At 39.0% G+C, this 26,483-nt stretch overlaps 1 protein-coding gene across 1 annotated transcript in view; it reads left to right on the top strand.

Annotated features, from left to right (window-relative positions):
• Positions 1-7,209: 7,209 nt before the first annotated feature.
• TMEM47 (transmembrane protein 47) overlaps positions 7,210-26,483 on the top strand; it is a 31,164-nt gene continuing 11,890 nt past the window's right edge. The window contains exons 1-2 of the mRNA XM_025373280.1: positions 7,210-7,888; positions 25,334-25,474. Coding sequence (XP_025229065.1) covers positions 7,663-7,888; positions 25,334-25,474 — 367 coding nt within the window. The 5' untranslated portion in view covers positions 7,210-7,662. The remainder of the gene's footprint in view (positions 7,889-25,333; positions 25,475-26,483) is intronic.

The following is a 26,483-nucleotide window of genomic DNA, read 5'->3' as shown; positions in this document are numbered from 1 at the left end:
GTGAAGAATACACTTACGTCAGCTAAAACAAAGCTGACTCACCATTGTCAATGGGACCAAAATCAGTGACAAATAGAGCCTGCTGAGAAGTGGACATGAAAGAAACACCATTCACCCGGTCACCACATAATGTGTTGAAGGGTAGGGTATAAAATAGTGAATTTTTATTCTCTTAACTTTGATACAGTTACTGGGGTAGACATTGAGCCCTAAGAGGCCTGAGAAGATGACGTGGATCAGCACTTTTCAATCTTCAACCTGTACAAGAGTCACTAGGAATCCCGTTTAAACTACAGATTTTGATTCAGTAGGTCTGAATTTCTGGTGGGGCCAGTAATCTGCATTTTCCATCAAACTTCCAGGTGATGCCAGTAATAATGGCATATGCACTTCATGTAGCAAGAGTTTAGAGCACTAGGGGTGGAAGCTACTGAATGAGCACTGGGGAAAGAAAGGAGGGAGAAGACTGACAGAGAGAGAAGAGGGCACAGATGTGGGTTCTGATGAGGCAAGCAAGATATGGAAATCTTTCCTCTTCATTGTGTAGCACCCCTTTCTTATGACTTCTCAAGCAGTTAGAAAAGTCTTGTATTAACTCAAAACTAAATAGTGCCGTTTGATTTTTTTTTTCCAGAAATTGGTAAAGGGACTGGCATTTGCACCCAGGTTTTCAAGGGGAAGAATTCAGTGTAAGATGCAGAGCCAAATACAGAGAACAGAAGAAGCAAGAATTTTGGAAAGGACTTTGTACTCTGAAGGATCATGAAATTGGAGAGTTGAGCAAAGTTTACCTAAATCTCCCAGAGATCAGGAGGCCCTCGTTGACATCTGGATTATAATAATGTAATAATCACAGTTCGTGCATACCATATGCCAGACATTACACCTTATGTAAATTACCCCATTAATCCTCACAACAACCCAGTGACGCATTATATCATTTTATAAAGGAGGGAACTGAGGTTCATGTCGTGCTCAAAGCCATACAGTCAGTAGGTTTCAAAGTGAGTATTTTAGCCTTGGTCTTGATGAATTTAAAGAGATTCCGATTCTTATTTACCAAAGATAAGAAAGCTTGAAAGGAGAGGTGGGAAAAGTGTGAAACACGTAGACTAAAGTTGAAAAGAAAATGATTCAGAAATGACATAAGCACAGATCTTCATATTGTTCTAATATTTTTCCACCTATGTTTGTTTGGACATGAATCAACTGACATTTTGAATTTTGACAGACTGTAGACATACCATGCAGTAATACTCACTTTACAGACTAATTTTAAAAGGTGAAATCTAAAGGCGAGAGCTACACTGAAATAAAATTCCTAAGAGAATCTTTATTCCACTATCCTCAATCCCCTGGTACTGCTGACATTTAAGACCAGCTTTTGGAAACTCAAGAGAAATAGCTTAGCTGCATTCTTCTAAGTTGGAATGTGAGTATAAACTGCTGTAGGTATTCTTTCTACTTAATGCTTTTTAATTTCAGCTTTTCCTTTAGTTGACATTGAGCCATCACTATACTTCAGATGTACGATTTGGGGTCACTTTTGTCCCCATTGCAAGTGCGAGTCCTTGACCATAAAAGAGAGGAGGTACCCATACTTCCTTATGAAGGAGAATTTTCTGACACTACAGATACAGTGTCCATCAGGAGAACATTGGAGAAGGGCTCCCAGCTACAACAGTTTTGAGATTTTCTATATTACAAAAAATAAGCACATGGCAGTGAACACAACAGTGCTGGTCATCTGGTCAATCAAAATCTATTGCTAAGGTGGGAAACTGAAAAACAGGACTCAAATTCAGGAAGGGGGTGTCTAAGCTGGAAATTCTTAGACTTTTTCCATCTATCTGCAAGCATCTTCATTCAAAGGCACAAGGACAAAACGTTTCTATGAAGATTGTCTACAAAAATTCACCAAGAAGTCCATAAAGATGGATTTGACTAAAATTTAAAGTCACAGATAAAGCTTAACTAGCCAGCTCCATGAAGAGCAGTGGGGGAGGACAAATAACTTCCTGATGCCTTCCTTCTCTACTCTGACCGCTTGATCTGTGTCTCAGTCAACACATAAGTCATGATTCTACACTTAGCCCTCGAAGCTCCAGCAAGAATCAACTAAGCCTGCTCATCCTACCAATGTTTCAACTATTCAGGGTAACTATTTCTGAGGCTATGGTGTTCCATTTTCCATTTAGTTCCCAAGCACAGGACACTCCAAAACAGATATAGAAATGATGTATGATGATGATGATGTCCAAGGATAACCAAAATTCCACCATGATGAGAGTAAGTTGGTAGGCATGCACTTGCTTCAGGGCAACCAGAAGTTTCAACTTGTAGTTGTAAAAACAAGGAGCCAGAAAGGTTAAAACTGCAGTAATGATGTGCTTGATATACATACACCTGGTCATTTCTTCACATAGCTTTAAATGAATAAAAATACAATATAAATGTGGAGGAAGAGTAGTCCCTATATGTAACCATTGTTAAGGAAATGAATGCTTGACAAGGAAATGGAAAAGACATTTAGAATTGGTCCCAATGAGAATAGTCTAAGTTTCCCATATTCCTACCTCCAGGTCATCTGACGCACACTTCTTTCATTACAATGAACACATTTATTTTAAAACTAATCATCCTTTCCCTCTCATGTCCTTCAGTGTTTCCAATTCCATTATTTGTTTTCTTTTTTTGTGGACTACTATATTGTTATGGTCATAGATCCCACTGTGAAACATCAATTACTTTGAAATCGAAACAGCATCTAATGTGAATAGTAAATTAAGTGATATTATTGACTGAAATCTAACTAATTCAACAGTATAGTACATTTTTAAAATAGAAAAGACATTAGAAAACGATAAAATTTTGATTTTTAGATGCAGGATTATTAATTTTTATAAATGTTATTTTTTAAATAAAAGCAGAAACAGCAACTATCAATCACCATCATTTATGATCATTTTAAGCGAAAAAATTTGCAACATTGCAACAAGAAATCCCAGAAATGAAACAGAATGTGCCAACAAAGCCATCCCTTTCAAGAGATCTTAAATCTTCTTGACTAGGGACTTGAATTTTCTTCACAGTTCAATCTCATTTCTCAAATCTGGATCTATTTTAATTTTTGTTTCTGCCAGACACACACACACACACACACACACGTACATATATATATATATTCACATATATGATACATACATAAGATATATACATAAATCTTAACTGTCACTTCCCACCCCAACTACTACCCACTTCCAGTCAGATACTTTTTTAGGGGTAGGTTTTCATTCAATGTTTGGAATCTCCCATTCTACTTTTCCCATCTTTAGAATAAATACAAGTTTGTTTATTTATTTATTTATTTATTTATTTATTTATTTATTTATTTTTAATTTTTATTTTGAGACAGAGCCTTGCTCTGTTGCCCAGGCCAGAGTGCAATGGTGCAATCTTGGCTCATCGCCACCTCTGCCTCCTGAGTTCACGCAATTCTCCTGCATCAGCCTCCCCAGTAGCTGGGATTACAGGCATGCACGACCACGCCCGGCTAATTTTTTTATTTTTAGTAGAGACGGGGTTTCGCCCTGTTGGCCAGTCTGGTCTCAAACTCCTGACCTCAGGAGATCCACCTGCTTCATCCTCCCAAAATGCTGTGATTACAAGCATGAGCCACCATTCCCGGCCAAGTCTACTGTCTTTTATATGAAACTTTTGGGGCCAGCTATGTTGGGCAATTCATGACTTTTCAGATATTGGAAGAATACTATGGTGCATACACTGTAAATTTTACAACAGGATCTCTGCCTACATATTTCTTCACACTAAACGGGATACATTGAAACCACAGATAGCCTCACATCAGTTTGAAATATGTTTTCCCACTGTTGGGGATCATAAAGTTCTAATCTGAGAAACAGATGCCCCTATATTAGCTAATATGAACCCTATGGTTAGGGAAACAAAATGATTTATGGGTCTAGGGTTCAGGGCCTAGCTAGCATGGCAAATTTGCAGATTCCTACTGCTCTGAACTTCCAAACAATAGGATTTATCAGATTCCTACTAACTAATTTACGACCGAGACCACTGCAACTCTGATTGGACATAGTATGGGCCTTATAAACATTCTCTTCTGATAAGTGATTACAGACCTTAAGCAAATTTTAGCCAGCTTATAGAGGCTGCACAGAAACTGTCTTTGTGTCATACAGTTCACCTTTTGATGTAAAGAGCCAAATTCCACCTCATTTGAGTGCTAAGACCCTGTCCCGAAGTGAACATGGGATGTTACATATATGTTTACCCATTGGGCATGCGTTCTTCTCCTCTGATAAATATGTATAGCTTTTCTTCCAAACTTGCTGAATATGTATGATTATATTTTGTAATATGGACCCCCTGAGGTATAAGACCCAACCTGTCCTTCCCCTATTCAAAGAGGGAGCACCTTCGGCTCCTGCCAGAGACCTTCTCTTCCCAGTTTGAAAACTAATATCGACAATAAAGCTCTTCTTTCTACTATTTAGCCATCCTGGTGGTCTTTTGGATGATAAAACAAAACCCCCAAATATGGTGCTTTGACATGCTGAACTCAAGAATCAGCCTCAAGGTCTCTCTCTGACTTTTCCCTGCCTCTCTGTCTCTCTGACTCTCATTGTTTCCTGAAGCACCAGGAGGAATTCCCTCTGGAATTTCCTTATCTAACTAAGAAAACTCCTTTCCAAAAAAAATGCAATTATCTTAAGATTCCCTTCCCTTGGAATCTCATCAAATAACCAGGAAAGATTAACCACCCAGAAGAGACTGGGAGTTCTCACCATGTCAGGACTGCCTTTTCATCTATTCTTTCCAGGGTAGTTCAGAAATTACCTGGGAGGTCCAATCTGCATTACAAGACAACCTTTGTTCACAGTGACATTCTGCCCCTCACCTTACCACCACTTTCCCCAGAACTCAGAAAAACTTTGTTTCAGGCCCAGTTGGGCCCAGTTTCCCCGGGCAATCATTTACTCCTACACCCCCATCTCTCTTTCTATGAAGAAGGGTATATAAGCATCTGGACCTCATTGGGTTATTGGGTAATCATACTCCTATGATTTTTTTCCCCTCTGCACATAAAATAAGTTTTATATGCATTTTTTTCTCCAAATAATCTACCTTTTCTCAGTTCATTTCCAGTGAACCTTCAGCAGGTGGAGAGGAAGTGTCCCTGTGCCCTTGAGTTTGCTACAAATATATGAAAAGAAAAAAAAAATACTTCTGAGAGTTTGTGGTATTTTGAAATTGAGGATTTGGGGTGGTTGATGGGCCTTATGGTGTGCAAAATTCTATAAATTATTAATAGAGGAATAGAGTTTTTGGGAGAATTTGACTTTTTGTTAAAGATGGTTTACTTTTCTAGTTTTGGAGACAGCATAGAGACAATTTTTTAGGCAGCATAAAGAAGGATGGAGTAACTCAAGTAAGCAGTTGAGAACAAGCCAGAAAAAATTAAGCAAAAATGTGGGTGGAGGTGGGGGTTGGAGTAGGGGTAGAGGGGAAAGAAAGCCTACATTGAAGAGAATAAAGAAAACTATTGGCTGATTGGAAAATAAGCTTATTAAGGAGAAGATGATAGAAGCTGGAAACAGAATAAAGATTTCTTTATATCTTTGAAAACATACTCAAGACATTTTCATATTACTTTTGAATACACATTATAAATCTAGATAAAAGAACAGTCACACAATCCTGGTCACCTATTAATTGTCCCGGTTTGTAAATTTTTCAGTGTTCCCTAAGTTTTTAAGGAGAAGATGCACTTAGGCTTCTTTCTAGTTGAGAAACCAAGAAGTCCTTTGGGATTTGGAGGTTAGTGAGCTCTGGATGCTCTAGGCATTCTTTGTTAAGGGTCCTGCAATAATTATCATGGTAATGATTGAGAGGTGGGAGAAAAGTTCCCGAAATTGTAAATATAAGAAAAGCCCGGGCGTTTTTATTTTATATTAGGTTTGTTTTCATTTGACACTAACTCGATTGTTTCTTACACCCAAAGTGTTGCTGCAGTCAACATGTGTTCAACGTATGGAGAGATGTGGTTGGGGGAAAATAATTTTTATCAACCAAAAGTATGAAATCTTGCAACACTGAGGATTGTGTTTCATAAAAGATAGAACGTGTTTCTTGCATTCTTCAACTCTTAACCACTGTCTTCGGAGTCTCACCAAATTTTTGGGATGACTAAAGATCTGGAAACATCGCCCTCCCCACTAATCTATTCAGTAAATTATTTCTTTTATAGAAAAGATGGAGATGAGTCAAAGAGCTACGAAAGACAGATAACCCACAAATCACATACTGAACCAGGCAATTAACAGAATTTCAATTTCAAGAGGTGTTTAGTCCTCACATATAGGGGGAAAATATGGTACATCTACTTAAGAACAGGACGATGTCCTATTGTGCTGAATCCTTAGACCTTAGATGTTCAATAAATATTTGTAGATTGCTTAGTTTCCCATTCAGGAAATATACACATCACTTTTCCTATTGCAGGTCCTGGGCTAGATCTTGCTAAGGACAAGGACATCTTAATACCCAGGAGGGAAATTAGATCCAGCTTGGCATAATGCAAAGTGGAATTAATAAAGGTTTTAGCCAACACCCAAAAGGCAGAGCAGTGGAGACGCAAGTAAGATTTACTTCATATTTTGCAGTAGCTCTCATTTCCTTTTTAGCGCTTGCGTTTTCAGAGCAGATGCCCTTCATGGGGGGGGGGGGGGGCGCAAAAGCAGGTGAGCCCGGAGAACAGAAGTGGCAGCAGGCTAGCGGAGAAGTGAGGAAATAGGTAAAACCAGGGGACTCCTGGGCCCGTCCTGGTTTTGAAAAGAGGGCGAAATGCATTTAGTCACTTTTCTTCTCCTTCCTCCAAATCTCTCAGGATGTGAAATTGGCCGGGGAGGGGCGTGTTACATCACTGAGACAGAGGACCTGTCCTTGCTCCAAGAGGCACAGCTTAGGAAACCTAGGAATCCACTTCTGGCGCCTTCTAGAAAACGGCCCACTCTTGCTCCCTAAGAAAAGGAAACCCACGTGACTGGGCGAAGGGGGAGAGCCCGGCGACCTGGAGCCAGCGAGGCTGGGGGCCGGGCCAGGGTCGGGCGAGGGCCGGGCGGGGCGCGGGGCTGCTTCAAGGAACTGCCGCGCGCTTGGGGGCGCGGGCTGGCACCGGGCTCCGCCCGCGGGCCAGAGGCGGGGTAGGGGCGGGACAGGCGCGAGCCTCCGGCACTGGGAACTGGAGCCTAAGCTACTAAGTGCTGGCCCTCCGCCCCTCCCCGTTCGGCACCGCCTCCCGCAGCCCGGGGAGGGGCCGGGGCGGAGCGAGCCCGGCCGAGCCGGGCGGAGCGGGCGCGGGCGCGGGCAGAGCGCGGCGCAGGGCCGGCAGCGAAGGTCCGGGGTGGAATCGACGTCGCTGCGGCTGCCGACGACCCCCACCCGGCCGGCCGCCTCCGCAGACCCACCTTGGCCGCGCGGCAGGGGGCGCGCAGAGCCCAGAGGGAGCGAGTCCCCGCGCGTGGCGGCTCGGCGGCTTCCCCCCTTGAGAGGTCCGGCTCCCGGCTCTCCGGACCCGCCTGGCGTCCTCGCCTGCGGCGGGGCAGTAGACAGCGGCTCCCAGGAATGGCTTCGGCGGGCAGCGGCATGGAGGAGGTGCGCGTGTCGGTGCTGACCCCCTTGAAGCTCGTCGGGCTGGTGTGCATCTTTCTGGCGCTGTGTCTGGACCTGGGGGCGGTGCTGAGCCCGGCCTGGGTCACGGCTGACCACCAGTACTACCTGTCGTTGTGGGAGTCCTGCCGGAAACCCGCCAGCTTGGACATCTGGCACTGCGAGTCCACGCTCAGCAGCGGTGAGGGCCCGGCGCGCCGCGACCCCTGCCTCCCGCCCCGGACTGCCTCGCGTCCCACTGCCAGGACAGTCACCACCTGTCCCCACCTCCCCGCGTTCCCTGCCCTGGCCCGTCCCACCCCGTCCAGGCCCTTCTCGGATCCTGGGGCTCCAGCCACCTTCCTGGCCTCCACCCCTCTTCCCTCCACATCCCTGGTCGCCAAACCTAAAGCGACAGCCCACGCCCTCTCCCTCCCCCGTGGCCATTCCTCCTGTTCTGGAGTAACACGTACGCTATTTTGGGTATTTGTTATCATTTGAGGCGAGAGCCATGTGGCTGTGTAAAAAATGCGACGCCTTCCACACCCCCGTTAAAAAAGAAGCAGGCAAAAACTCCCCAACTCCACCGAGATGCTGCGGGGGTTCTCTGTTCGGTCTTCCCCACTCTTTTTTCCCTCCTCTCTCGAGGACGAATTTGCCTAGTGTTCACATTTCTGCCGGTTTCACTCCCCCTTATCTGCGTTTTCACCAATGTATTTCCGTTTGGATTTTATTTCCTTACGTTTTTGATGGATATGAAGAGTTGGGAGAGGGACAGGCTTATTTTCCTTTCCTTTTTTGGTGACGCCGCCGTTGACTGCGAGTTGCCTTTCTTTCTCTGCCACTCTGAGTAACTCTTCTCTCCTCCAGGCCTTTCTTTTCTCCATGAGCTACTCACAGATGCCTAGAAAGTTGTGCTTTATTCCGCCAGCGCTGAAAGCTGCAAATGGATAAGATGGGGGTGGTAAGTGGAGAATAAGGTAGCTACTGAGGTTACCAGTCCCAGGGGGCTTTACTGCTTTACGCCCTCCCTGACCCTCCAGTTGCCTTCCCTGGCGCCCCAGTTATGCCCTTAGCAGAAATCTGTCAACTTATGATTTCTTGCTACAAACCCCTTCCTTTCTAATTTTGATTCTTCAACTGCTGGTGTCAGCGCAGAGAAAGGGGAATAAAGGGAGAGGACCTGCCGGCGGTTTTCTTTCTTTCTCTCTCTCTCTCTCTCTCTCTCACACACACACACACACACACTCACACACACCCACACACACACATAGACACCTGAGAAACTCATTACATTCCTTCCAGTTTCATGTCTTCTCGGGACTATTTATAAAGCTTTCCTGGAAACGTTTCAAGTTGTAACAAAGTTGAAATAGCACAAAAAGCCACAAAAATCTGATTTTCCTTTGTCTTTGGCTTCCTGTTATAACACAGATTAGTTCATTTGAGTAAGTTTCTTCTGTAAATTTAATTTTGTGTTTAAAAAAGGCTTTTTCTTTGACACTACCTCAAAATTCCCATTGAAGGGTTTCCTCTTTGTTGGTTAATTCACTGTGGAGGGAACTGGTTGGCAGCAGGAGGTCAACATTTAGGTCCTTCAGTTCTTTCAGGGTTGGCTGTTTACAACTAAAGATAAAATAAATCGGCAGAATTTCTTTCTTCGGTAACCAGGGGATCCAAATAAACTTTGGCGAAAATATCTCCTTTCCCCTCTTCAATAATAAAATTTATGTAGGAATGACAGCTTCTGCACGTCTCCTTAGCAACGTGAATGTTTTGCCCCTCTCTCTGTCTCCTGAAATAATAGCCCCCTGATTGCATAAAGACTTTTCAGATAGGTTAGAGAAACCAGTTTCAACTCACATTTGCTTTTTAGGCCACTATCCATTTTTCTTGGCCAGGAATGTAGGGAATGGGGAGAAGCCAGCTCGAGTTTGTAGAGCAACATACAGTGTTTGCTAACCTTTTCTTAATTGCCTCCATACCCATTTATCTCAGCTTTTTTCCTCTCTAGTCAAGGAAGTATGGAGACACAAGCCTAATGCAAATATAGCGGTAATATCACTCTGCAAAGTACAAATCAAAGGCAGGCCCAGTTTGGGATTTTTCCCCGTTTATTCTACCCCCTTGCTGAAAGTCATAGCCCAGTGTATATTTCTATGTGTGTTTCTGAAAATCAGCTTTCATCTTATCTTGCCTTAAAAAATAGTTTTCAGCCCAGATAAAGTAGAATTCATAAGCAAATGGGTAAAAAGTAGAGATGGTTTTGTTAGAGGTTTTCTGGAACAAGTTCTTGACTTTCTGTATATATAATAGCAGTTCATTTTTTGCTCTCTACGGTGATGGTGGGACGCAGGGCGGGGGTGGAGGAAAGGAAACAAGATATGGAAAATTGCTCTGTGTCCCCACTTTACAAAATGTGCTTTCTTGTGTTATGTGAACCTGAAGCTTCTCTCCACCAGTGTTTTGAAAGGAAGGGGAATGCCCGAATCAAAACCAGCAGTGCTTTTCTTGTCTGTTCCAAAGGGCAAGCAGCTTTTTTCATTCTGTTTGCTGTGTGGAGTAGCAGAAAACAGGGAGGGAAATGTCTTCTGTGAAGATTTTAAGAGATCCACATCTTTGTCTCTCAAAATAAATTACCTTGGGAGGAACCACCAAGGACAACTTTACTGAAGGGCCTTCACCAGGATATTTAAGGCTTAATTAAAAATGTTTGTCTTAATTAGAATTAAAACTGCTGTGAAAAGGCAGGCCTGTATTTACTGAAGGAGCATTTCAGGAATGTTTCTACTCACAATAGTATGCCCTACTTAGACCCAGTTTCCACTGAAACTTTCCCCTAAGCCATTATTTTTAAACTTGCATTTTAATTTTGGTACCAAATGTGCATCGTTTGCTGTTTCTAACCTGTTTTATGATTTTAAGCAAAAGTAGAACCATGCCTCTTGTGTTCTGGTGTATTGAAGGTTGCGTCAGCTCTTCTAGTACGAACCAGTAATCCGGTTGTCAGTCAGCCGTAATGCTTTTCTCTGGTGTCCCAATTCAATGTATGGAGGACAGTTGAGGCACTCATCTTAAGTTCTAAGTGTTCCAAAAAGACATATGAGAAAGCGGCTAATTGACTGTGATTAATGGTGGAAAGAAAAAAAAATAATAAAGTGTGCTTGTTAGGAAGTTTAGAATACGCAGTACTCACATGGCTGCCGGCCACAGAATTCTTTCTTAGGATAGTTTTCCCCAGTACTGTTTTGGGGAACCTTTTAATAAACCTTAAGTCTTACACAAATTATAGTAATATTTTACACTTCTGCTTAGTCACATTTAGTTTGCTAACTTTATTTCTAGGACATAGTTGCTAGGGTTTCACAGCAATTACAAGAATCCTTAGTGTAAATAGGAAAGGCACAAGTGTATACAGAATGCTGGTGCCCTAAATTTGATATCAAATGTGCTGTATAACCTCTAAGGAGACTTTACATTTCTTCTTTAAAATGTGTAAATACATAGCTATTTCATATAAAGCATATTGCTTTTTGGTGTCTGCAATTTGTTGACTAAGCAAAAAGCAAGGACATACAGATGGCCAAATGAACACTTTTACTAACAGTAATTTAGGGATATAACAAATCCATTTTTTCTGTTTTTTCATCCACAAAATACTTGATCAAATAGTACCTTTTTCAAGGGATATTGTTAACATCATTCACATACTATCCTAAAAATAGCTGCATTTGTAACATGAGTCACTGGTAGTTTTGAAATGGCAGTATACCGTATGCTAATCACAGGTGAATATTATTATTTCTAATTGACAAGAAATTCTTTTTTGAGTGCTTTATATGTAGATCTTTTTTTAACTTCAGTATAAAAAGCTACTTTAAAAGGAATTTATAAGAAAGCCTATCTTAGGTGTTAAAGATAAATGGAACTGCCTAACCACCTGCAAATCTTAGCAAATCTGAGATATAGTGATTCTGAGTTCAAACATGTTTCATCTGTTCATATTTTGCATTTATTCCTTAATTCAAAAACACAGTTTCATTAGGAAACCTCACAATGTGATTTGCTCCACGGAAGGTTCAGCTTGTTGCTTGAAATGTGTTGGTATTGATGCATTTTTACAAATAGCCCAGCAAGCCTGGAAGTCACCGTCGTTATACCCACTTCTAACTTCCTTGAAAAGAACATAAGAAGAATGAATGCAGTTTTCTTTAACCTAGGCAGCATAGACGGGTGGACAGTTAGGAGTACCAGAGAGCACCAAAACTTTCTCTACTGATAAGCCAGAGAAAACCAAGTATAACTTATTTCAAGATATTCCTGATGGCTTTCTGTTAATGTCTTTTAGATTTTCAAGTTCATTAGATTTACTTTTACAAAGGACATTTTAATTTGTGAACAGATATAATTTCTCTTTTGCTCACATTCTTAGAAGGATTATAATCCCCCAGGGAGCCACTTAGATGAGTCTTGGCAGCTAAGGGATTTGATGGGTGTGGGAAAAGCCTGGCCTTTAATAAAACATTTCAAAACCAAACAAAAACAAACAAAAGCATATCTCAAGCAATAGATTTCACCTGCTGTCGGGAATACATTTCAAGAAATTTCCTGCAAGTTTTTGTTTAATAGTAAGACCGCTTACAGAGACCATAGGTATAGTCAGTGCTACTAGACATGTTAGTGAAAGGGATATAGACGCTTCAAAATATGTCTCTGGAATACCTAACCTAAATACCACAGCAGGGAGCTCCCTGAACCTCTTCTGGTTCTGAGGTCTACCCCCAAATAACTAACTGAATAAATAAATAAATACCACAACAAACTTCCATGTGAGCTATGCTAAATTATAATGTAATTCTGTGTCACAGTAGAGTAGTATTTTGGAGAATTCACGAGACACTGGATTCTAACTGACCTGAACTTGGCCACTTACCAATCATGTGACCTCATACAACTTAATGTCTGGTTTATCATAAAGATTAAATATAGGAAAGTGTCTGTTTGTTAGTGTTATGTTTCTTCCTGGTTATATATTCAGTAAAACCCAGTGATACTTTTTTCAATAATTGAAGATTTTTCCCCTTTAAGGAGTAAAGTCTCTGCATTGCATAATGCATTGCATAATGAAGTGCCTTGTTAATTTTAAATTTAAATTTTGATATACATTACCTAGCATGTAACAATGCTCTTGGTTGATCACAAATCTATTATCCTTTTATTCAGTACTATTACAGGCCAGACACCTCAGTTATCCCCAATGTCACAATAAACTTGCAAGGTAGCTAAAGTTATCTGTATATATTATTGAGGAAACTTTGGATTTTTGTTAAGATTACCAAGGTCTCAATTAACTGGTGGTAAAGACAGATTCTTACCAAGAGTATTCCAGTTGCTAATGCCGGGAAACTAACCACAACACAAGTTAGTCGTATAAAATAGCCATTTTATTATACTCATGAATTCTGTGGGTCAGGAATTCAGATAGGACATAATGAGGATGGATGTCTGGAGCCCTTGCTGAAGATAGCTTGAATGGCTAGGAACCGAAACGTCTGGAACTGTAGGGTCATTTTCCAAATGATTTCACTCACAGGTTTGGCACCTTGGTGGGGAAAGCCGTGAGATACTGAGCAAAGCTGTGACTCTCCCTGGAATGCCTACAGGTGGCCTTTCTAGCATTGTGGTCTTAGGATAGTTGGAATTCTTACAAACGAAGTGAGTCCCGCAGGGCAAGAGTCATAAAAGAGCCAGACTCTCCGAACTAGGCTGAGAAATCACACATCTCTTCTACCACATTCAGTTGGTTACAAAGGAGCCATATGGCCAGCTTGGATTTAAGGGAAGGACAATTGAATGCCACCTTTTGATGGAGCAGTGGCAAGGTCACGTTGTAGAAGAGAATGTGGGATAGGAGTTGCTGTTGGGCTATGTTTGGAGCATACAGTCTGACGCTGAGTCTAAATGCAAATCTGCGTTCTTTATTGCCTTTGAAGAACAACAACAACAAATAGCCAACCAGCTTGTCTGTGCTTTGTAGCTTCTGTACTTAAGAACTTTGAATTGATTATATAAATAATGTCTGACTGGGACAGAAACTTCCCTCAGCCAGCGTATGGCTTTCATGACTGGTTACTTGTACTTTGGATAGGAGAGGGAATGAACTCAAGAACGTAACTTTTCCACAAACAGAGAGATACATATAAAACCTTCCGGAATCTTTGGTTTAGTCTCACACAACCAAGGCTCAAACCGATTATGAATCTGGACTGTAATTTGCTACTTTATGTTGTATGATAAGATTTTACTCTTTTTTTAGAAAGTTGTGAATGCATCTGATGATATGCTTGGTACATGAACGCTAAAACATTAAGATTCCAGACAGGAGCCAAGTTTTATAGTGCCAGAGAAGTGTTGGAGTTAGAGTTACTTTTTGTTTGTTTCCTTTTCCTTTGTTTTAATAACATAACTCTTCTCTTGACTACTGTCCATGTATTGAATCACAGAGTTGTAACATGTTTAAAATAGACAAGATTTTTAACATAACCCAGTCTAATCACATTTATTACATGATTAAGGAAAATGAGGAAGGATACAATGTTAAAGACTCAATAGAGAGGATACATTTTGCCATAGTATTTTTGGAGGGTTGGTTTTTAAAATGTTCTGTAATATTGTAGGTAACTGTCAGTTGGTGTTTGAAGGATTGTTGAATGATGTCATGTATGGCAGTTTGGATGAAGAGGTGAAGGACTGCATGTGAAATAGCTGCCCACTTTTTGTAAGATTATCATCCATGATTTGAATTCACATAGAATTAAAGTCTGAAAATAGAATTATATGTGTTGATAAGTACATTTCAGATGTTTATTACCATCAAATTTACATTTTAACCATGACTAGTGCTCAAAAATAAACACCTCTACTTTAAGTTTCTCCATGATGGGGTACGTTAAAACAACGGCTTGGCTGGGCACGGTGGCTCACGCCTGTAATCCCAGCACTTTGGGAGGCCGAGGTGGGTGAATCATGAGGTCAGGAGTTCGAGACCAGCCTGACCAACATGTTGAAACTCTGTCTCCACTAAAAAAACAAAAAATTGGCTGGGCGTGGTTGCGGGCACCTGTAGTCCCAGCTACTCAGGAGGCTGAGGCAGGAACAGGAAAATAATTTGAACCTGGGAGGCAGACGTTGCAGTGATCCAAGATCGTGCCACTGTACTCCAGCCTGGGCGGCAGAGCAAGACTCCATCTCAAAAACAATTTGAAAAAGCTTAATTTGTTTTAACTTTTATTTTAGGTTCAGGGGACATGTGCAGGTTTGTTATGTAGGTAAACTCATGTCACTGGCGTTTCTTGTACAGGTATTAAGCCTAGTACCCAAGAGTTATTATTTTTCCTGATCCTCTCCCTCCTCCCACCCTCAACCCTCAAGTTGACTGCAGTGTCTGTTATTCCCTTCTTTGTGTTCATGAGTTCTCATGATTTAACTCCCACTAATAACTGAGAACATGCTGTATTTGGTTTTCTGTTCCTGCGTTAGTGTGCTAAGGATAATAGCCTACAGCTCCTTCCATGTTCCCACAATATGCATGACCTTGTTTTTTGTTTTTGTTTTTGTTTTTGTTTTCTGGCTGCATAGTATTCCATGGTGTATATGCACCACACTTTCTTCACCCCATCTGTCATTGATTGACATTTAAATTGATTCCAAGTCTGCTATTGTGAGTTGTGCTGCAGAGAACATTCTCCTGCATGTGTCTTTATGGTAGAACAATTTCTGTTCTTTTGGGCGTATAGCCGGCAATGGGATTGCTGGGTTGAATGGTAGTTCTTGTTTTAGGTCTTTGAGAAATCGCCGTACTGCTTTCTACAATGGTTAAACTAACATACATTCCCACTAACTGTGTATAAGTGTTCCCTTTTATCCAAAACCTTACCAGCATCTGTTAGTTTTTTGACTTTTTAATAGAAGCCATTCTCCATGGGGTGAGATGGTATCTCATTGTGGTTGTGATTTGCATTTCTCTAATATCAGTGATGTTGAGCTTTTTATTCATATGCCTGTTGGACACATGTATGTCTTCTTTTGAAAAGCGTCTGTTCATGTCATTTGCCCATTCTTAATGGGGTTGTTTATTTTTCTCTTGTAAATTCGTTTAAGTTCTTTACAGATGCTGGCTATTAGACCTTTGTCAGATGTATAGCTTGCAAATATTTTATCCCATTCTGTAGGTTGTGTACTCTGTTGATAGTTGCTTTTGCTGTGCAGAAACTCTTAACTTTAATTGATCCAATTTTTCAATTATTGCTTTTGTTGCAATTGCTTTTGGTGTCTTTGTTATGAAATCTCTGTCCATTCCTGTGTCCAGGATGGTATTGCCTACCTTGTCTTCTAGGTTTGACAATGTAGTTTATAGTTTATGGTTTTGGGTTTTACATTTAAATCTTTAACCCACCTTGAATTGATTTTGTATGTGGTATAAGAAAGGGGTCAATCTTCTGTATATGCCTAGCCAGTTATCCCAGCATCATTTGTTGAATAGGGAGTCTTTTCTCCATTGCTTGTTTTTGTCAATTTTGTCAAAGTTCACATGGTTGTAGGTGTGCAGCCTTATTTCTGGGCTCTCTGTTCTGTTCCATTGGTCTATATGCCTGTTTTTGTACTACTAGTACCATGCTGTTTTAGTTACTGTAGCCCTGTTGTATAGTTTGAAGTCAGGTAATGTGATGCCACCAACTTTGTTCTTTTTGTATAGGATTGCCTTTGCTATTCGGGCTCTTTTTTTGGTTCCATATGAATTTGAAAATAGGTTTTCTAGTTATGTGAAGAATGCCATAGGTAATTTGATAGGAATAGCATTGAATCTGTAGATTCCTTTGGGCAGTATGGCCATGTTAATGCTATTGATTCTTCCTATCCATGAGCATGGAATGTTTTTCCATTTGTTTGTGTCTTCTGTGCTTTATTTGAGCAGTGTTTTATAATTATCCCTATAGATATTTCTCCCCCCTGGTTAGCCGCATTCCTAGATATTTTATTTTATTTTTATTTTTTTGTGGCAATTGCAAATGGGATTCCCTTCCTGATTTGGCTCTCGGCTTGGCTAACAATAGCTTAATTTTAAATTGAATAAGAGTTCCCAAAATTATGTGGAAGTCAGCTATGTTAAGTTTCTTAAATTGATTAAATGAATATTAATTTTTCATTCAATAACTTAATTGCATTCTGGCTTTATTAAAAATATGTATTAATTTATCAAAAATGATTGAATGTTCTTTCAGCAGAATTGCAACCTCTCACATTAAAGGCACTGACAGTTAAATTTTACTAATCTTTTCAAACTATTGGTTCACCTCCCTTGAAAATTAGACAAAGACACCTTTCCTTAACATTTTTACTCTTAGGTTTATGTGTGATTTGGGGACACTTGTAGATCATCAATTTTCTATTCTAATCATGAACACCAAGGACTCTCACTTAAAAATGTATAACGAAACATCCATGCTCTTCCAAAGAACCGGGAAAAAAATATCTATATTACCTTTGTCTCTATCCGCTTATTGACTGTTATGAGGTTTAAAATGATATTTTAATGAGCCATGTTTCAAAAGATCACAAATATTTATGCTTTCTGTTCAAAATGTATGTTTATTAGGCAAAACAATGTTAAAAAAAAGAAGTTGAGACCCCTGAATTACTTATTCTCTGTACATAAAAAGGGACAGACACAAAATAACTCAAATTTTCATCAAAGAAGATTTTATTGCCATCATGTTTAAGGTCCCTAAACCAAATATTCACCAGAATGCTGCCATGATGCTCTGTGAATGAAGCCTAGAATCTATTCTTAGCTCCTCTGGGAAACTTAAAGGGAGGTACATTCGAGTGCTTCCCTCTATTTTTCCATCTTCTCACTTGTACTCAATGAGTTAACTTCATTGAAACATAGTCATTGATTTTCTAGCAGGGGGTAGACATTATTCTGATACAAAGTCAGCCAGTTAGTCTGTGTTCCAGGCCTTGTGGAAGGTAGTGAGAATAAAATGATGAGTGAAACAAATGGTGTGTTTTAAACAAATTATTAATAATTAAATAAATGTGCAAAGTGCTGTGAAGGAGGAAACAAAGGTTCTATTTCTGCAGCGGGGCATTAAGAAGGAGCTGGTGGGAGTACTAGCTTTGCCAGTTTTATTCCTCTGTATTTACTAAAGGGATATCTTAATACTCATCGTGGCTGGCTGTCTGGCTTTCTTCATTCTACTCTTTGATTATTCTTAGCTCCCCTAAACCCATCACAGTAACTTTAGTTGCTTAGAGGAAGTTTCACCCACTCCTAATCCTGGAGTAGTAGGTTTTCTTTGTGCTTTTCAAAATAATCAAGTTTTCCTAGTTGTAACCTAATTCGGTTTTTATTCAAAGAGTGAAAAAAGAACAATGTTCAAAACACCAAAGTCATCACAACTTGGTAAAAATACCATGATTAGAAATTATTATTGAAAAATACCAGTACCTGTTAGATAACACTAGTTACCATCAAATGCTAATGAAAGCTTTCAAAGATGGTGTATGGTAAGAAACAGCAGTCATTAGAGCTGATAGTGTCTTTCTTTTTGTCCACATACTGGAACTTGCCTTCACAGCAAGGCTCTTTGCTAAATACTGTATTCAAATGGTTTTATTTGAGGAAACAACACCATATGTTACTGTGTTTAGATTATTAATTACATTTCCACTGAATTGTCTAAGATAGAATTCTATGAAGCAGCTAAAATGTTCCTTTATTTGTTAAAAATAAAAAGTATGTGTATTTTCTTTTTTCTAACATCAACATAAAACAGCTCCAAGATCTTGAATGAAATTGTCATTGTTAAACACTAGTAACCCGTCTGGCATTTTGGACAACTGAGATTTTCCAAAATTTGGCAAAATTAACATGCATTTTGGTCATTAGGGTAATTGCATCATCTGTTTGGATGATTACCTGGGGTCATTTATGTCTGTAGTTTAAAATCAGGTTAGCACCATACTTTGGAGGCAGTCTGTATCTGTGAATGGGCCTAAAGGGTAGTATTCAAAATCAAATTGTTGCCAGCCTGATTACTACTATGGATACCTAACATAGTTGCTTTTGCAAACATCTATTTTGTTTTGTGTGTCACAACACACATAGTATTTATATTGTAAATGTATAAAATACAAATAGTTACTTGCCTTATATTGGATAGAAAGGCTGTATCCTCATATACAAAGAAATATTTCTTTGCCCAAGAAAAATTATAGTTTTGATATCAGTTGTTTTAATAAAAGAAGTGATCATTTTAATTATTGAAATTAGAATCAGAATTCATTTGGCTGCTTTTCTTTGTGTCTACATCACAGAGTGGTGGAAAATTAATGCAGTATCGACAAATTTAGGTCAGAATGCAACTTAGCCGATAAACCAAGATTTAAACTGCCTCAGTAACGGTTTCAGTTTTCCACTTCATTAGTCACATGCAGACTAACTTTTAAAAGTTAAGTAGATCATTTGATACCTTTAGAAGTAGTTAGGCTAAGTTTATATTTCTACACAAAATAGCATTCCATTCTTTGTATGTGAGGATACAGCCTTCCTATCTAAACTCAGATATATGTAGCATTAATATTAAGAAAAATTCTTTAGTTACATTTGGTGAAAATAATTAAATGCCATCATTTCTGACAAAGTGAGCTAGTTGGCAAAAAGACATAGTCTTTGGTGAATAGATGGATAATTTAGGGAATGTGAGTTTGAAATATTCTTCTGTATCTGAGCTTTTTTTTTTTTTGCCTTTAGTACTAAACCATCCCACTATTTCCAGTTTCTGATGATAGAATGGGATTAGCAATACTAACTTAACTAAGTTCTCAACAATATAATTTAAATGTTTTGCTATAAATATGTCCTACAAATGAATACAAGTATTTAGAAAAGCTGAATGTTTGATGGGAATGAGCGAAAATAATCCAGTCTCTGTGGGTGAATTAGGAAGAATTTGTATATAACTTGTAATTCAAGATGATAGGGAAAAATCACTGTTCTAACTTGTCTAGCGAATTATTTTATTACAGTTATAGATATCATTTTGGATAATATAATTTCCTTTTGGAGGCATTCAAAAATGAAAATACAAGTGCCAGGCTGACAAATGAGAACGTGATTTAAAAATCTGTTTTAATTTGTGATGAGAATTATAGAAAAGGGAGAATCATCTATAAAAACAACAGAATACATTGAGGGAAATACTACCCACCTAAACAGTAGGACTTCTGTTTCTAAGGTTAAAAACGTATTTTTCCATTGCTTTTTAATTATATCTAATTTTCTAAAGGAAATAGCCATTGTGTGCTCAGGGATTTACATATAGTAGAATGAATCTCAGCATATAACCAATAGCTACAGAGGCAAATAAATTAGCGAGTGTTTGACAAGTGAAATTTTTCTAAATGAGGTGAGCGGAGGCAGAAAGCTTTAGGAACTGGTTTTGTGCGTTGCCCTTGGCTGGAAAATATGGAAAACATATCCTCGTTAACATTTTGTCTTTTCTGAAAATTGGAAGTGACTTTTGATCATGAATTCCCCAAGGGAATGACAATTCTCCAATTGGACAATTATAACGTGGTCCATAGAATTTTCATAATGCAGTGGCGATTTCAGACCAGTCTCATATGTTACACTGCTAAAGTAAGTCAGCACAATTCTGCAGAATACTAAACCATTTATAGACTTTGGAAACTCTGATGCCACCTAATAAAAATACCTTGAAAGAGGACTTGAAATCAGTTCCTGAGTTGCATCTTAATGTTGAACTCGATGGTGTAGTATATAGGGACTGCCTGATTTTTATCCTGTAACTGCCAGAGGAATATACCATTATGCGTATATATTTTCCTGGAGTTTTTTTTTTTTTTTTTCATTTTACTTTAATTTTTTTCTGTTATAGAAAACACTAGTAGAGAAGGATACACTTATTTTGAGCTTCCACTTCTTTGGGTGCAGTTTGAATGCTCCCAGTGTGTCACTGTGTCAATTTTGCCAAAATTCTCTCGAGAGAACCTGACACGTAACATGGCAGCCTGATTTCAGGTTTGGTCTTCAGGTCCAAAACATGCCTCCCGGCCCATTCGAGCCCTCACCAGTTTATCAACCAAGGATGTATGTTATTTCCTCAAAACTGATTTCACCTGTTCTCTGTGGGCTCAGAAATCAAACTCAGATTTCCAATCAGCTGGCCTGACATTGAACAATGGCCCGTTTTAATTGTGCAGAGCACTGCAATTTGTAAAACAGCACCATGGTCATTGATGTTCTGCAGGTCTGGTTTGTGTTTACTGTTCCACTATAGTATTGGTATATTATTTATAGAAAAGTAGAAAACTAATGCGGAGTAATAAATCTTTACAGACTCTTAACACCTCATCTGACCAAATACCGTGAAGGCTATAATTGGACAACTAAGACTGACACAGAAATTAACTGATTGTGAAAACTTAAAATGCATGACTTTTTTGAATAAATGGTGCTGGAAACAGAGAATTTTGTGAAATTTTAATTTGTTTTGCAAACACTGAGTGTAGGTTAGCAAGTATTTGTGGCATGCAAATCTTTTAGTGGAAAAGTCAGGGTAGAACAAGTTTTCTGGTCACTTACAATATTACTGTAAAATTGTCCAAGTCTTATGTATATATTCTTGCTAAATCTAGTATTGGACTTCGGATGGTAAGTAAATATCTGTCCAACTGTGTCAATATAAAGCCCAGCCTATTATTTTAATGGCCATTAGTAGGTGTCTATAAAATATTTTTTGCTTTTTTTTTTCACTCCCCATATTTTAGTCTTGTTCAGTAAGAGAGAGGGAAATGGTAACTGGCTGATTTACACAGTCCCTGATTTTAGTTCACCTCTTAGGCTGGCGCTATTATTTGGACAATGGATTCTAGTTGTTTACTGAAAGAGATATGACGCCACAGGCCCTGTTTGCAGCTCCAAAGTACCCACACTGAACCTTGAAATGCACCTCGGACCTCCTTGACTATGATAGCCATATCGAACCACTTTTTCAGCTTCCTGATTGAGGTTAAACTGATCAGCAGTTTAAAGTTTTGGTTCTGGGCAACTGGCCTGAGTGAATCATTCCAAATGGATATAATGACAACAATTCTAAAATTTGGCACCATTCACCAGGGATATAGTCTCAATAATCCAGTCTAAGCCCCAGGTTTTGGCCAGAACAGTGGCAGTCATGGCCCATTTCTAGTTTCTTTTGGAAAATAAAATGACTTTTCTGTTTGAGCAGGCATGTCTCTGGTTGTGAACCAAAGGAAAGGTAGAAATATCACAACAGTGGTAATGCTGATGCTTCTCCTTGTTGACTTTACATCTAGGGTAACTTTGTCATTAGCTACAACCTCAGTGCCGAAAATAAACATAGGACATGTAGAAGAGAATCCAGAACTGGTTACGTTTATCTACATTTTAGAAGTATCTCCTATGCTATAGGAGGTTCTTTTTCTAATTAGGTTCTAGTCCCTTTTACTAAGTTTTATTCTCCTGGTGCTTGCTACTATAGCATTTTACTCATTTTCCAAATGAAATGAAGAATTACTATATTGAGGAAATGTAAAAAACGCGATTAGGAATTTTTTGGAATTTTCTGTCGCTATATTGGTTAAGCATCACTTTGCACTCCTGTATTATTCATTTATTAAATTAACTTCATTGTGTGTTTTGTAGTTTAAGAGATCTTTACCTAGAAAAACGTTCAACATTTGAAATGCTATATAAAGTATAGTGGTTAGCAAACAGCAGCTCAGCCATGGAGTCCAAAACAACCCACCACCTGTTTTTGTAGATTAAGTTTTATTGGTGCCGGGCCCAGTGGCTCACGCCTATAATCCCAGCACTTTGGGAGGCCAAGGCGGGTGGATCACTTGAAGTCAGGAGTTTGAGACCAGCCTGACCAACATGGCGAACCCGGTCTCTACTAAAAATACAAAAATTAGCTAGGCGTGGTGGTGCATGCCTGTAATCCCTGCTACTTGGGAGGCTGAGGCATGAGAATCACTTGAACTCAGGAGACGGAGGTTGCAGTGAGCCGAGATCGTGCCACTGCACTCCAGCCTGGGTGACAGAGTGAGACTCTGTCTCAAAAAAAATAAATAAGTTTTATTGGGGCACAGCCAGCTTGTTTACACATTGTCTATGGCTGCTTTCACACTATCGTGCAGAGTTGAGTAGGTACAACAGAGACCATAAATCATAAATCCAAAAATATTTCTCATCTGGCCCTTTATACGGAAAGTTTGCTTATCATTTTCTACCTTAGTCTATCTTTACAAAATGCAAAACAACATGTGTATTTTAGCTATTTTTTGAGGATGTTTAAAATAGAGAAAAGTGATCAAAATTAATTCCTGTTTGAATTATGGCTGAAAGTGAACAGTCAAATGTGTGGCATTTTGTTTTCGCGTTGAGCTATGTGAAAGAGCTTATCAGGAAAAAGCGATCTGTTGCGCTTTCATTTTAAGATATTTTATATGGGTAGATATTTAGTCACATTTTGATTTAAATGAAGCCACTGCTTTAAAGTTTTTACTTATGTAAAATAATTTAGGACAAGTTGCTAACAGTAATAATCATTCTATAAAAAATAGACCAACTAGAACATATTTGGCATAGGCTTTCTTAAACTCTCCAGGAACTGGATGGATGGATGGATGGATGGATGGATGGATGGATGGATGAATGGATTTTATTTTTTTCATTGTACACTTTTATATAATTAAACTTTGACTTTTTTAATTCAGAAATTTCAATTTACACACGTGTTTTTAGAAGAATTTCCATCATGCCAAAGTGCAATATAATTGTTCACTTATATAAACTTTTCCCAAGAAATTTAGAGACTTCAAATGTAAGGACTATTTTTTTTTTTTTTTTGGCTTTTTAATTCAAAGCTACACACTGTTATGGAATAAAAAAAGCCCAGTATGGCTATCCTTTTAACTTCTAGTTAAAAGCCAGATATACTTTTGTTTGAAGTTGTATCGCTTTGTTACAAATAGATGGCATTAAAAAGATGCTCTCCACTTTGTTGTGATTCATCTTTATATTTTAAGAAGTTTGGATTTGTTCTATTTTCCCCTTGTTTGTTTCTTGATTGCAGTGCAAGTTCTAGCTGAGAGCCTGTGAAGCATCCACAATTTCGTAGGAGGAGAGGATGTGGAAGAGGATGCTTGAGGCAGGGATATACAAATATAAATAAAAGAAAATCTTAGGGTATTGGCAATTCCTCTGCTCATCGTTTATCCTACCGTAACAAAGAGTGTATTTTGGAAGCTTTCTAGGGGGATAATTTCAGAGGGAAGCATCAAAATACCATGACTTCTGGACTTAGGATAGAATCCACTGCAATTTAATGATAGATTAAAATCCATTTGCATTTTCTGCACTTACATTAAACTGAGGGCCAGAAGAGGCACTTGGGGCTTTTAAACAACTGCTGCTCTCCATAGTATAGTTTTATATGATGTTTTCCAACCTGTATAGTACTTTCATAGATTCACTTTGTCTCTTTTGAGAGAATATTTTACCATTCTTATGAATGGAAAATAAGCCAGTTTTTCATCATATTATTTCTACATTTTTGTTTTATAAGAAATGAGTGCATTTCAATAAGGTTTGTGTGTTGCTAAGAGTGTGAGAACAGAGGCCTGCACATAACAAGTGATCAGTATATGCTTACTGTTTCCGTGTATGAATGAAGGGGCTGAGCAGCCATTCAGAGTCCATTCTGGCTCCCTGGGAATACTTAATTTTAGAACCCACACCCGTGGTGGTAAATACAACAGTGAGACTAGAATCAAATTAAAAAGAAGTGGAAAAAACAAACAATATTCCTGATGCTAATTCGATGGGGAGTTGTTTTAGAGGGAGTGGAGGAGAGACAGATAAAAACTTTGGAGATTTTTATATGGTTAAGGAAGGCTTTCTAAGAAATAGCAATAAAAAAAGAATATACTACTGTCACATGCAACAACATGGATGAATATGAGAAACTTAAAAACCAGACACAAAATAGTTTATACCATGTGTATGAAGTTTAAGAATAGGCAAAACTCAATCTGTGGTGACGGATGTCCTCAGTAGCCCAGGTGGGAGGGTCATTATTGACTGGGAAGGGGCGCAAGAAAACAATCTGGGTGATAGAAATGTCCTGTATTTTAATCTGGACGGTGTATAAATATCTATAAAAATTCATCTACTTCTCTACTTTCTATACTTACGATTTGTGAACTTTATTGCTCAATAAAAATTTAAATCATAATAATATTGAAAATAGGTCATGGAGGGGACACTTGATTTAACATGAATGCGTAATAGAGTCTTTGGAAGAAAATCCTAGCAAACCCCTGGTCTAAAAACTCTGCTGAGCTTAGCATAGGAGACTTTTCTGAATAAGTACATTTCCTATTCATTTTTGTTGCAAAACATTTGAAACGCCAAAGGATGCTTAGCATGTGGTAAAATCACATCTGTTGAGCCACTGCAAGGTGAAGGCTGCTGAACATAGTTATGTTGATTCTTTGAGGACTTACCACTCAAAAACAATTTCTTTTTTCTTTCCAGATTGGCAGATTGCTACTCTGGCTTTACTCCTGGGCGGTGCTGCCATCATTCTCATTGCATTCCTGGTGGGTTTGATTTCTATCTGCGTGGGATCTCGAAGGCGTTTCTATAGACCTGTTGCGGTCATGCTTTTTGCAGCAGGTAAACAGATTTATTACTTTTAAATGAGCATTAAAGTTTCATGAACCTTTCTACCATCCTCCTTTCTTATGCAGAAGAGGTATGTGTTTGCTGTATTACATAAAAATTGAGAGGCATTTACTGTATTTTTAAGGTAACTTGGCTAAAGCTTTATCAGATTATAAGTTTTCAGTGTGTTAAGCATTTCACAGAGCACAATGGCAGTTTCTAAACCTCTAACTAAAGCATGAATAAATACTACTACCTGACAGGGCTATTACCTTAGGAATTGCAGCAGGTGTATTTACTAACAGTCTTTTTTTACATCCAGTTTTTTCCCCCTTTTTTACTGCTTCCCTGGTGATCTTAAGGCAGCATTATTTTTTCTGATAAGGAACTGAAAACAAATTCCAAAATGTGTACCCTTAAAGATGTATATCTCTTTGAAAATAAACATAGTTATCCTGAGAATGTGTGATGTATAACTCCAACCATTAGACAAGTCAATTACATGAAGTCAATTGTATGTTAATTAATTTATCAGCCATCATTCTATGAAGCAAAGCTTGGATTAAAGTATCAACCAATGAAATGAAAAGAGAGGGGACTGTTTAGAAAAGGGGCTTGCAGACTAAAAGCCCAATACATGATTCAATACATGATTTGATGTGAGCTTTAATTTTCATTTATAAAAATACCTTTGAGGCCGGGCGCGGTGGCTCAAGCCTGTAATCCCAGCACTTTGGGAGGCCGAGACGGGCGGATCACGAGGTCAGGAGATCAAGACCATCCTGGCTAACACGGTGAAACCCCGTCTCTACTAAAAAATACAAAAAATTAGCCGGGCGAGGTGGCAGGCGCCTGTAGTCCCAGCTACTCGGGAGGCTGAGGCAGGAGAATGGCGTAAACTTGGGCGGCGGAGCTTGCAGTGAGCTGAGATCCGGCCACTGCACTCCAGCTTGGGCGACAGAGCGAGACTCCGTCTCAAAAAAAAAAAAAAAAAAAAAAAAAATTGAGAGAAAACACACAT

Source organism: Theropithecus gelada, chromosome X (assembly GCF_003255815.1).
Source record: "Theropithecus gelada isolate Dixy chromosome X, Tgel_1.0, whole genome shotgun sequence".
NCBI lineage: Eukaryota > Metazoa > Chordata > Mammalia > Primates > Cercopithecidae > Theropithecus > Theropithecus gelada.
Note: the sequence above shows the minus strand (reverse complement) of the source record. Positions and strands in the feature narration are given on the sequence as shown.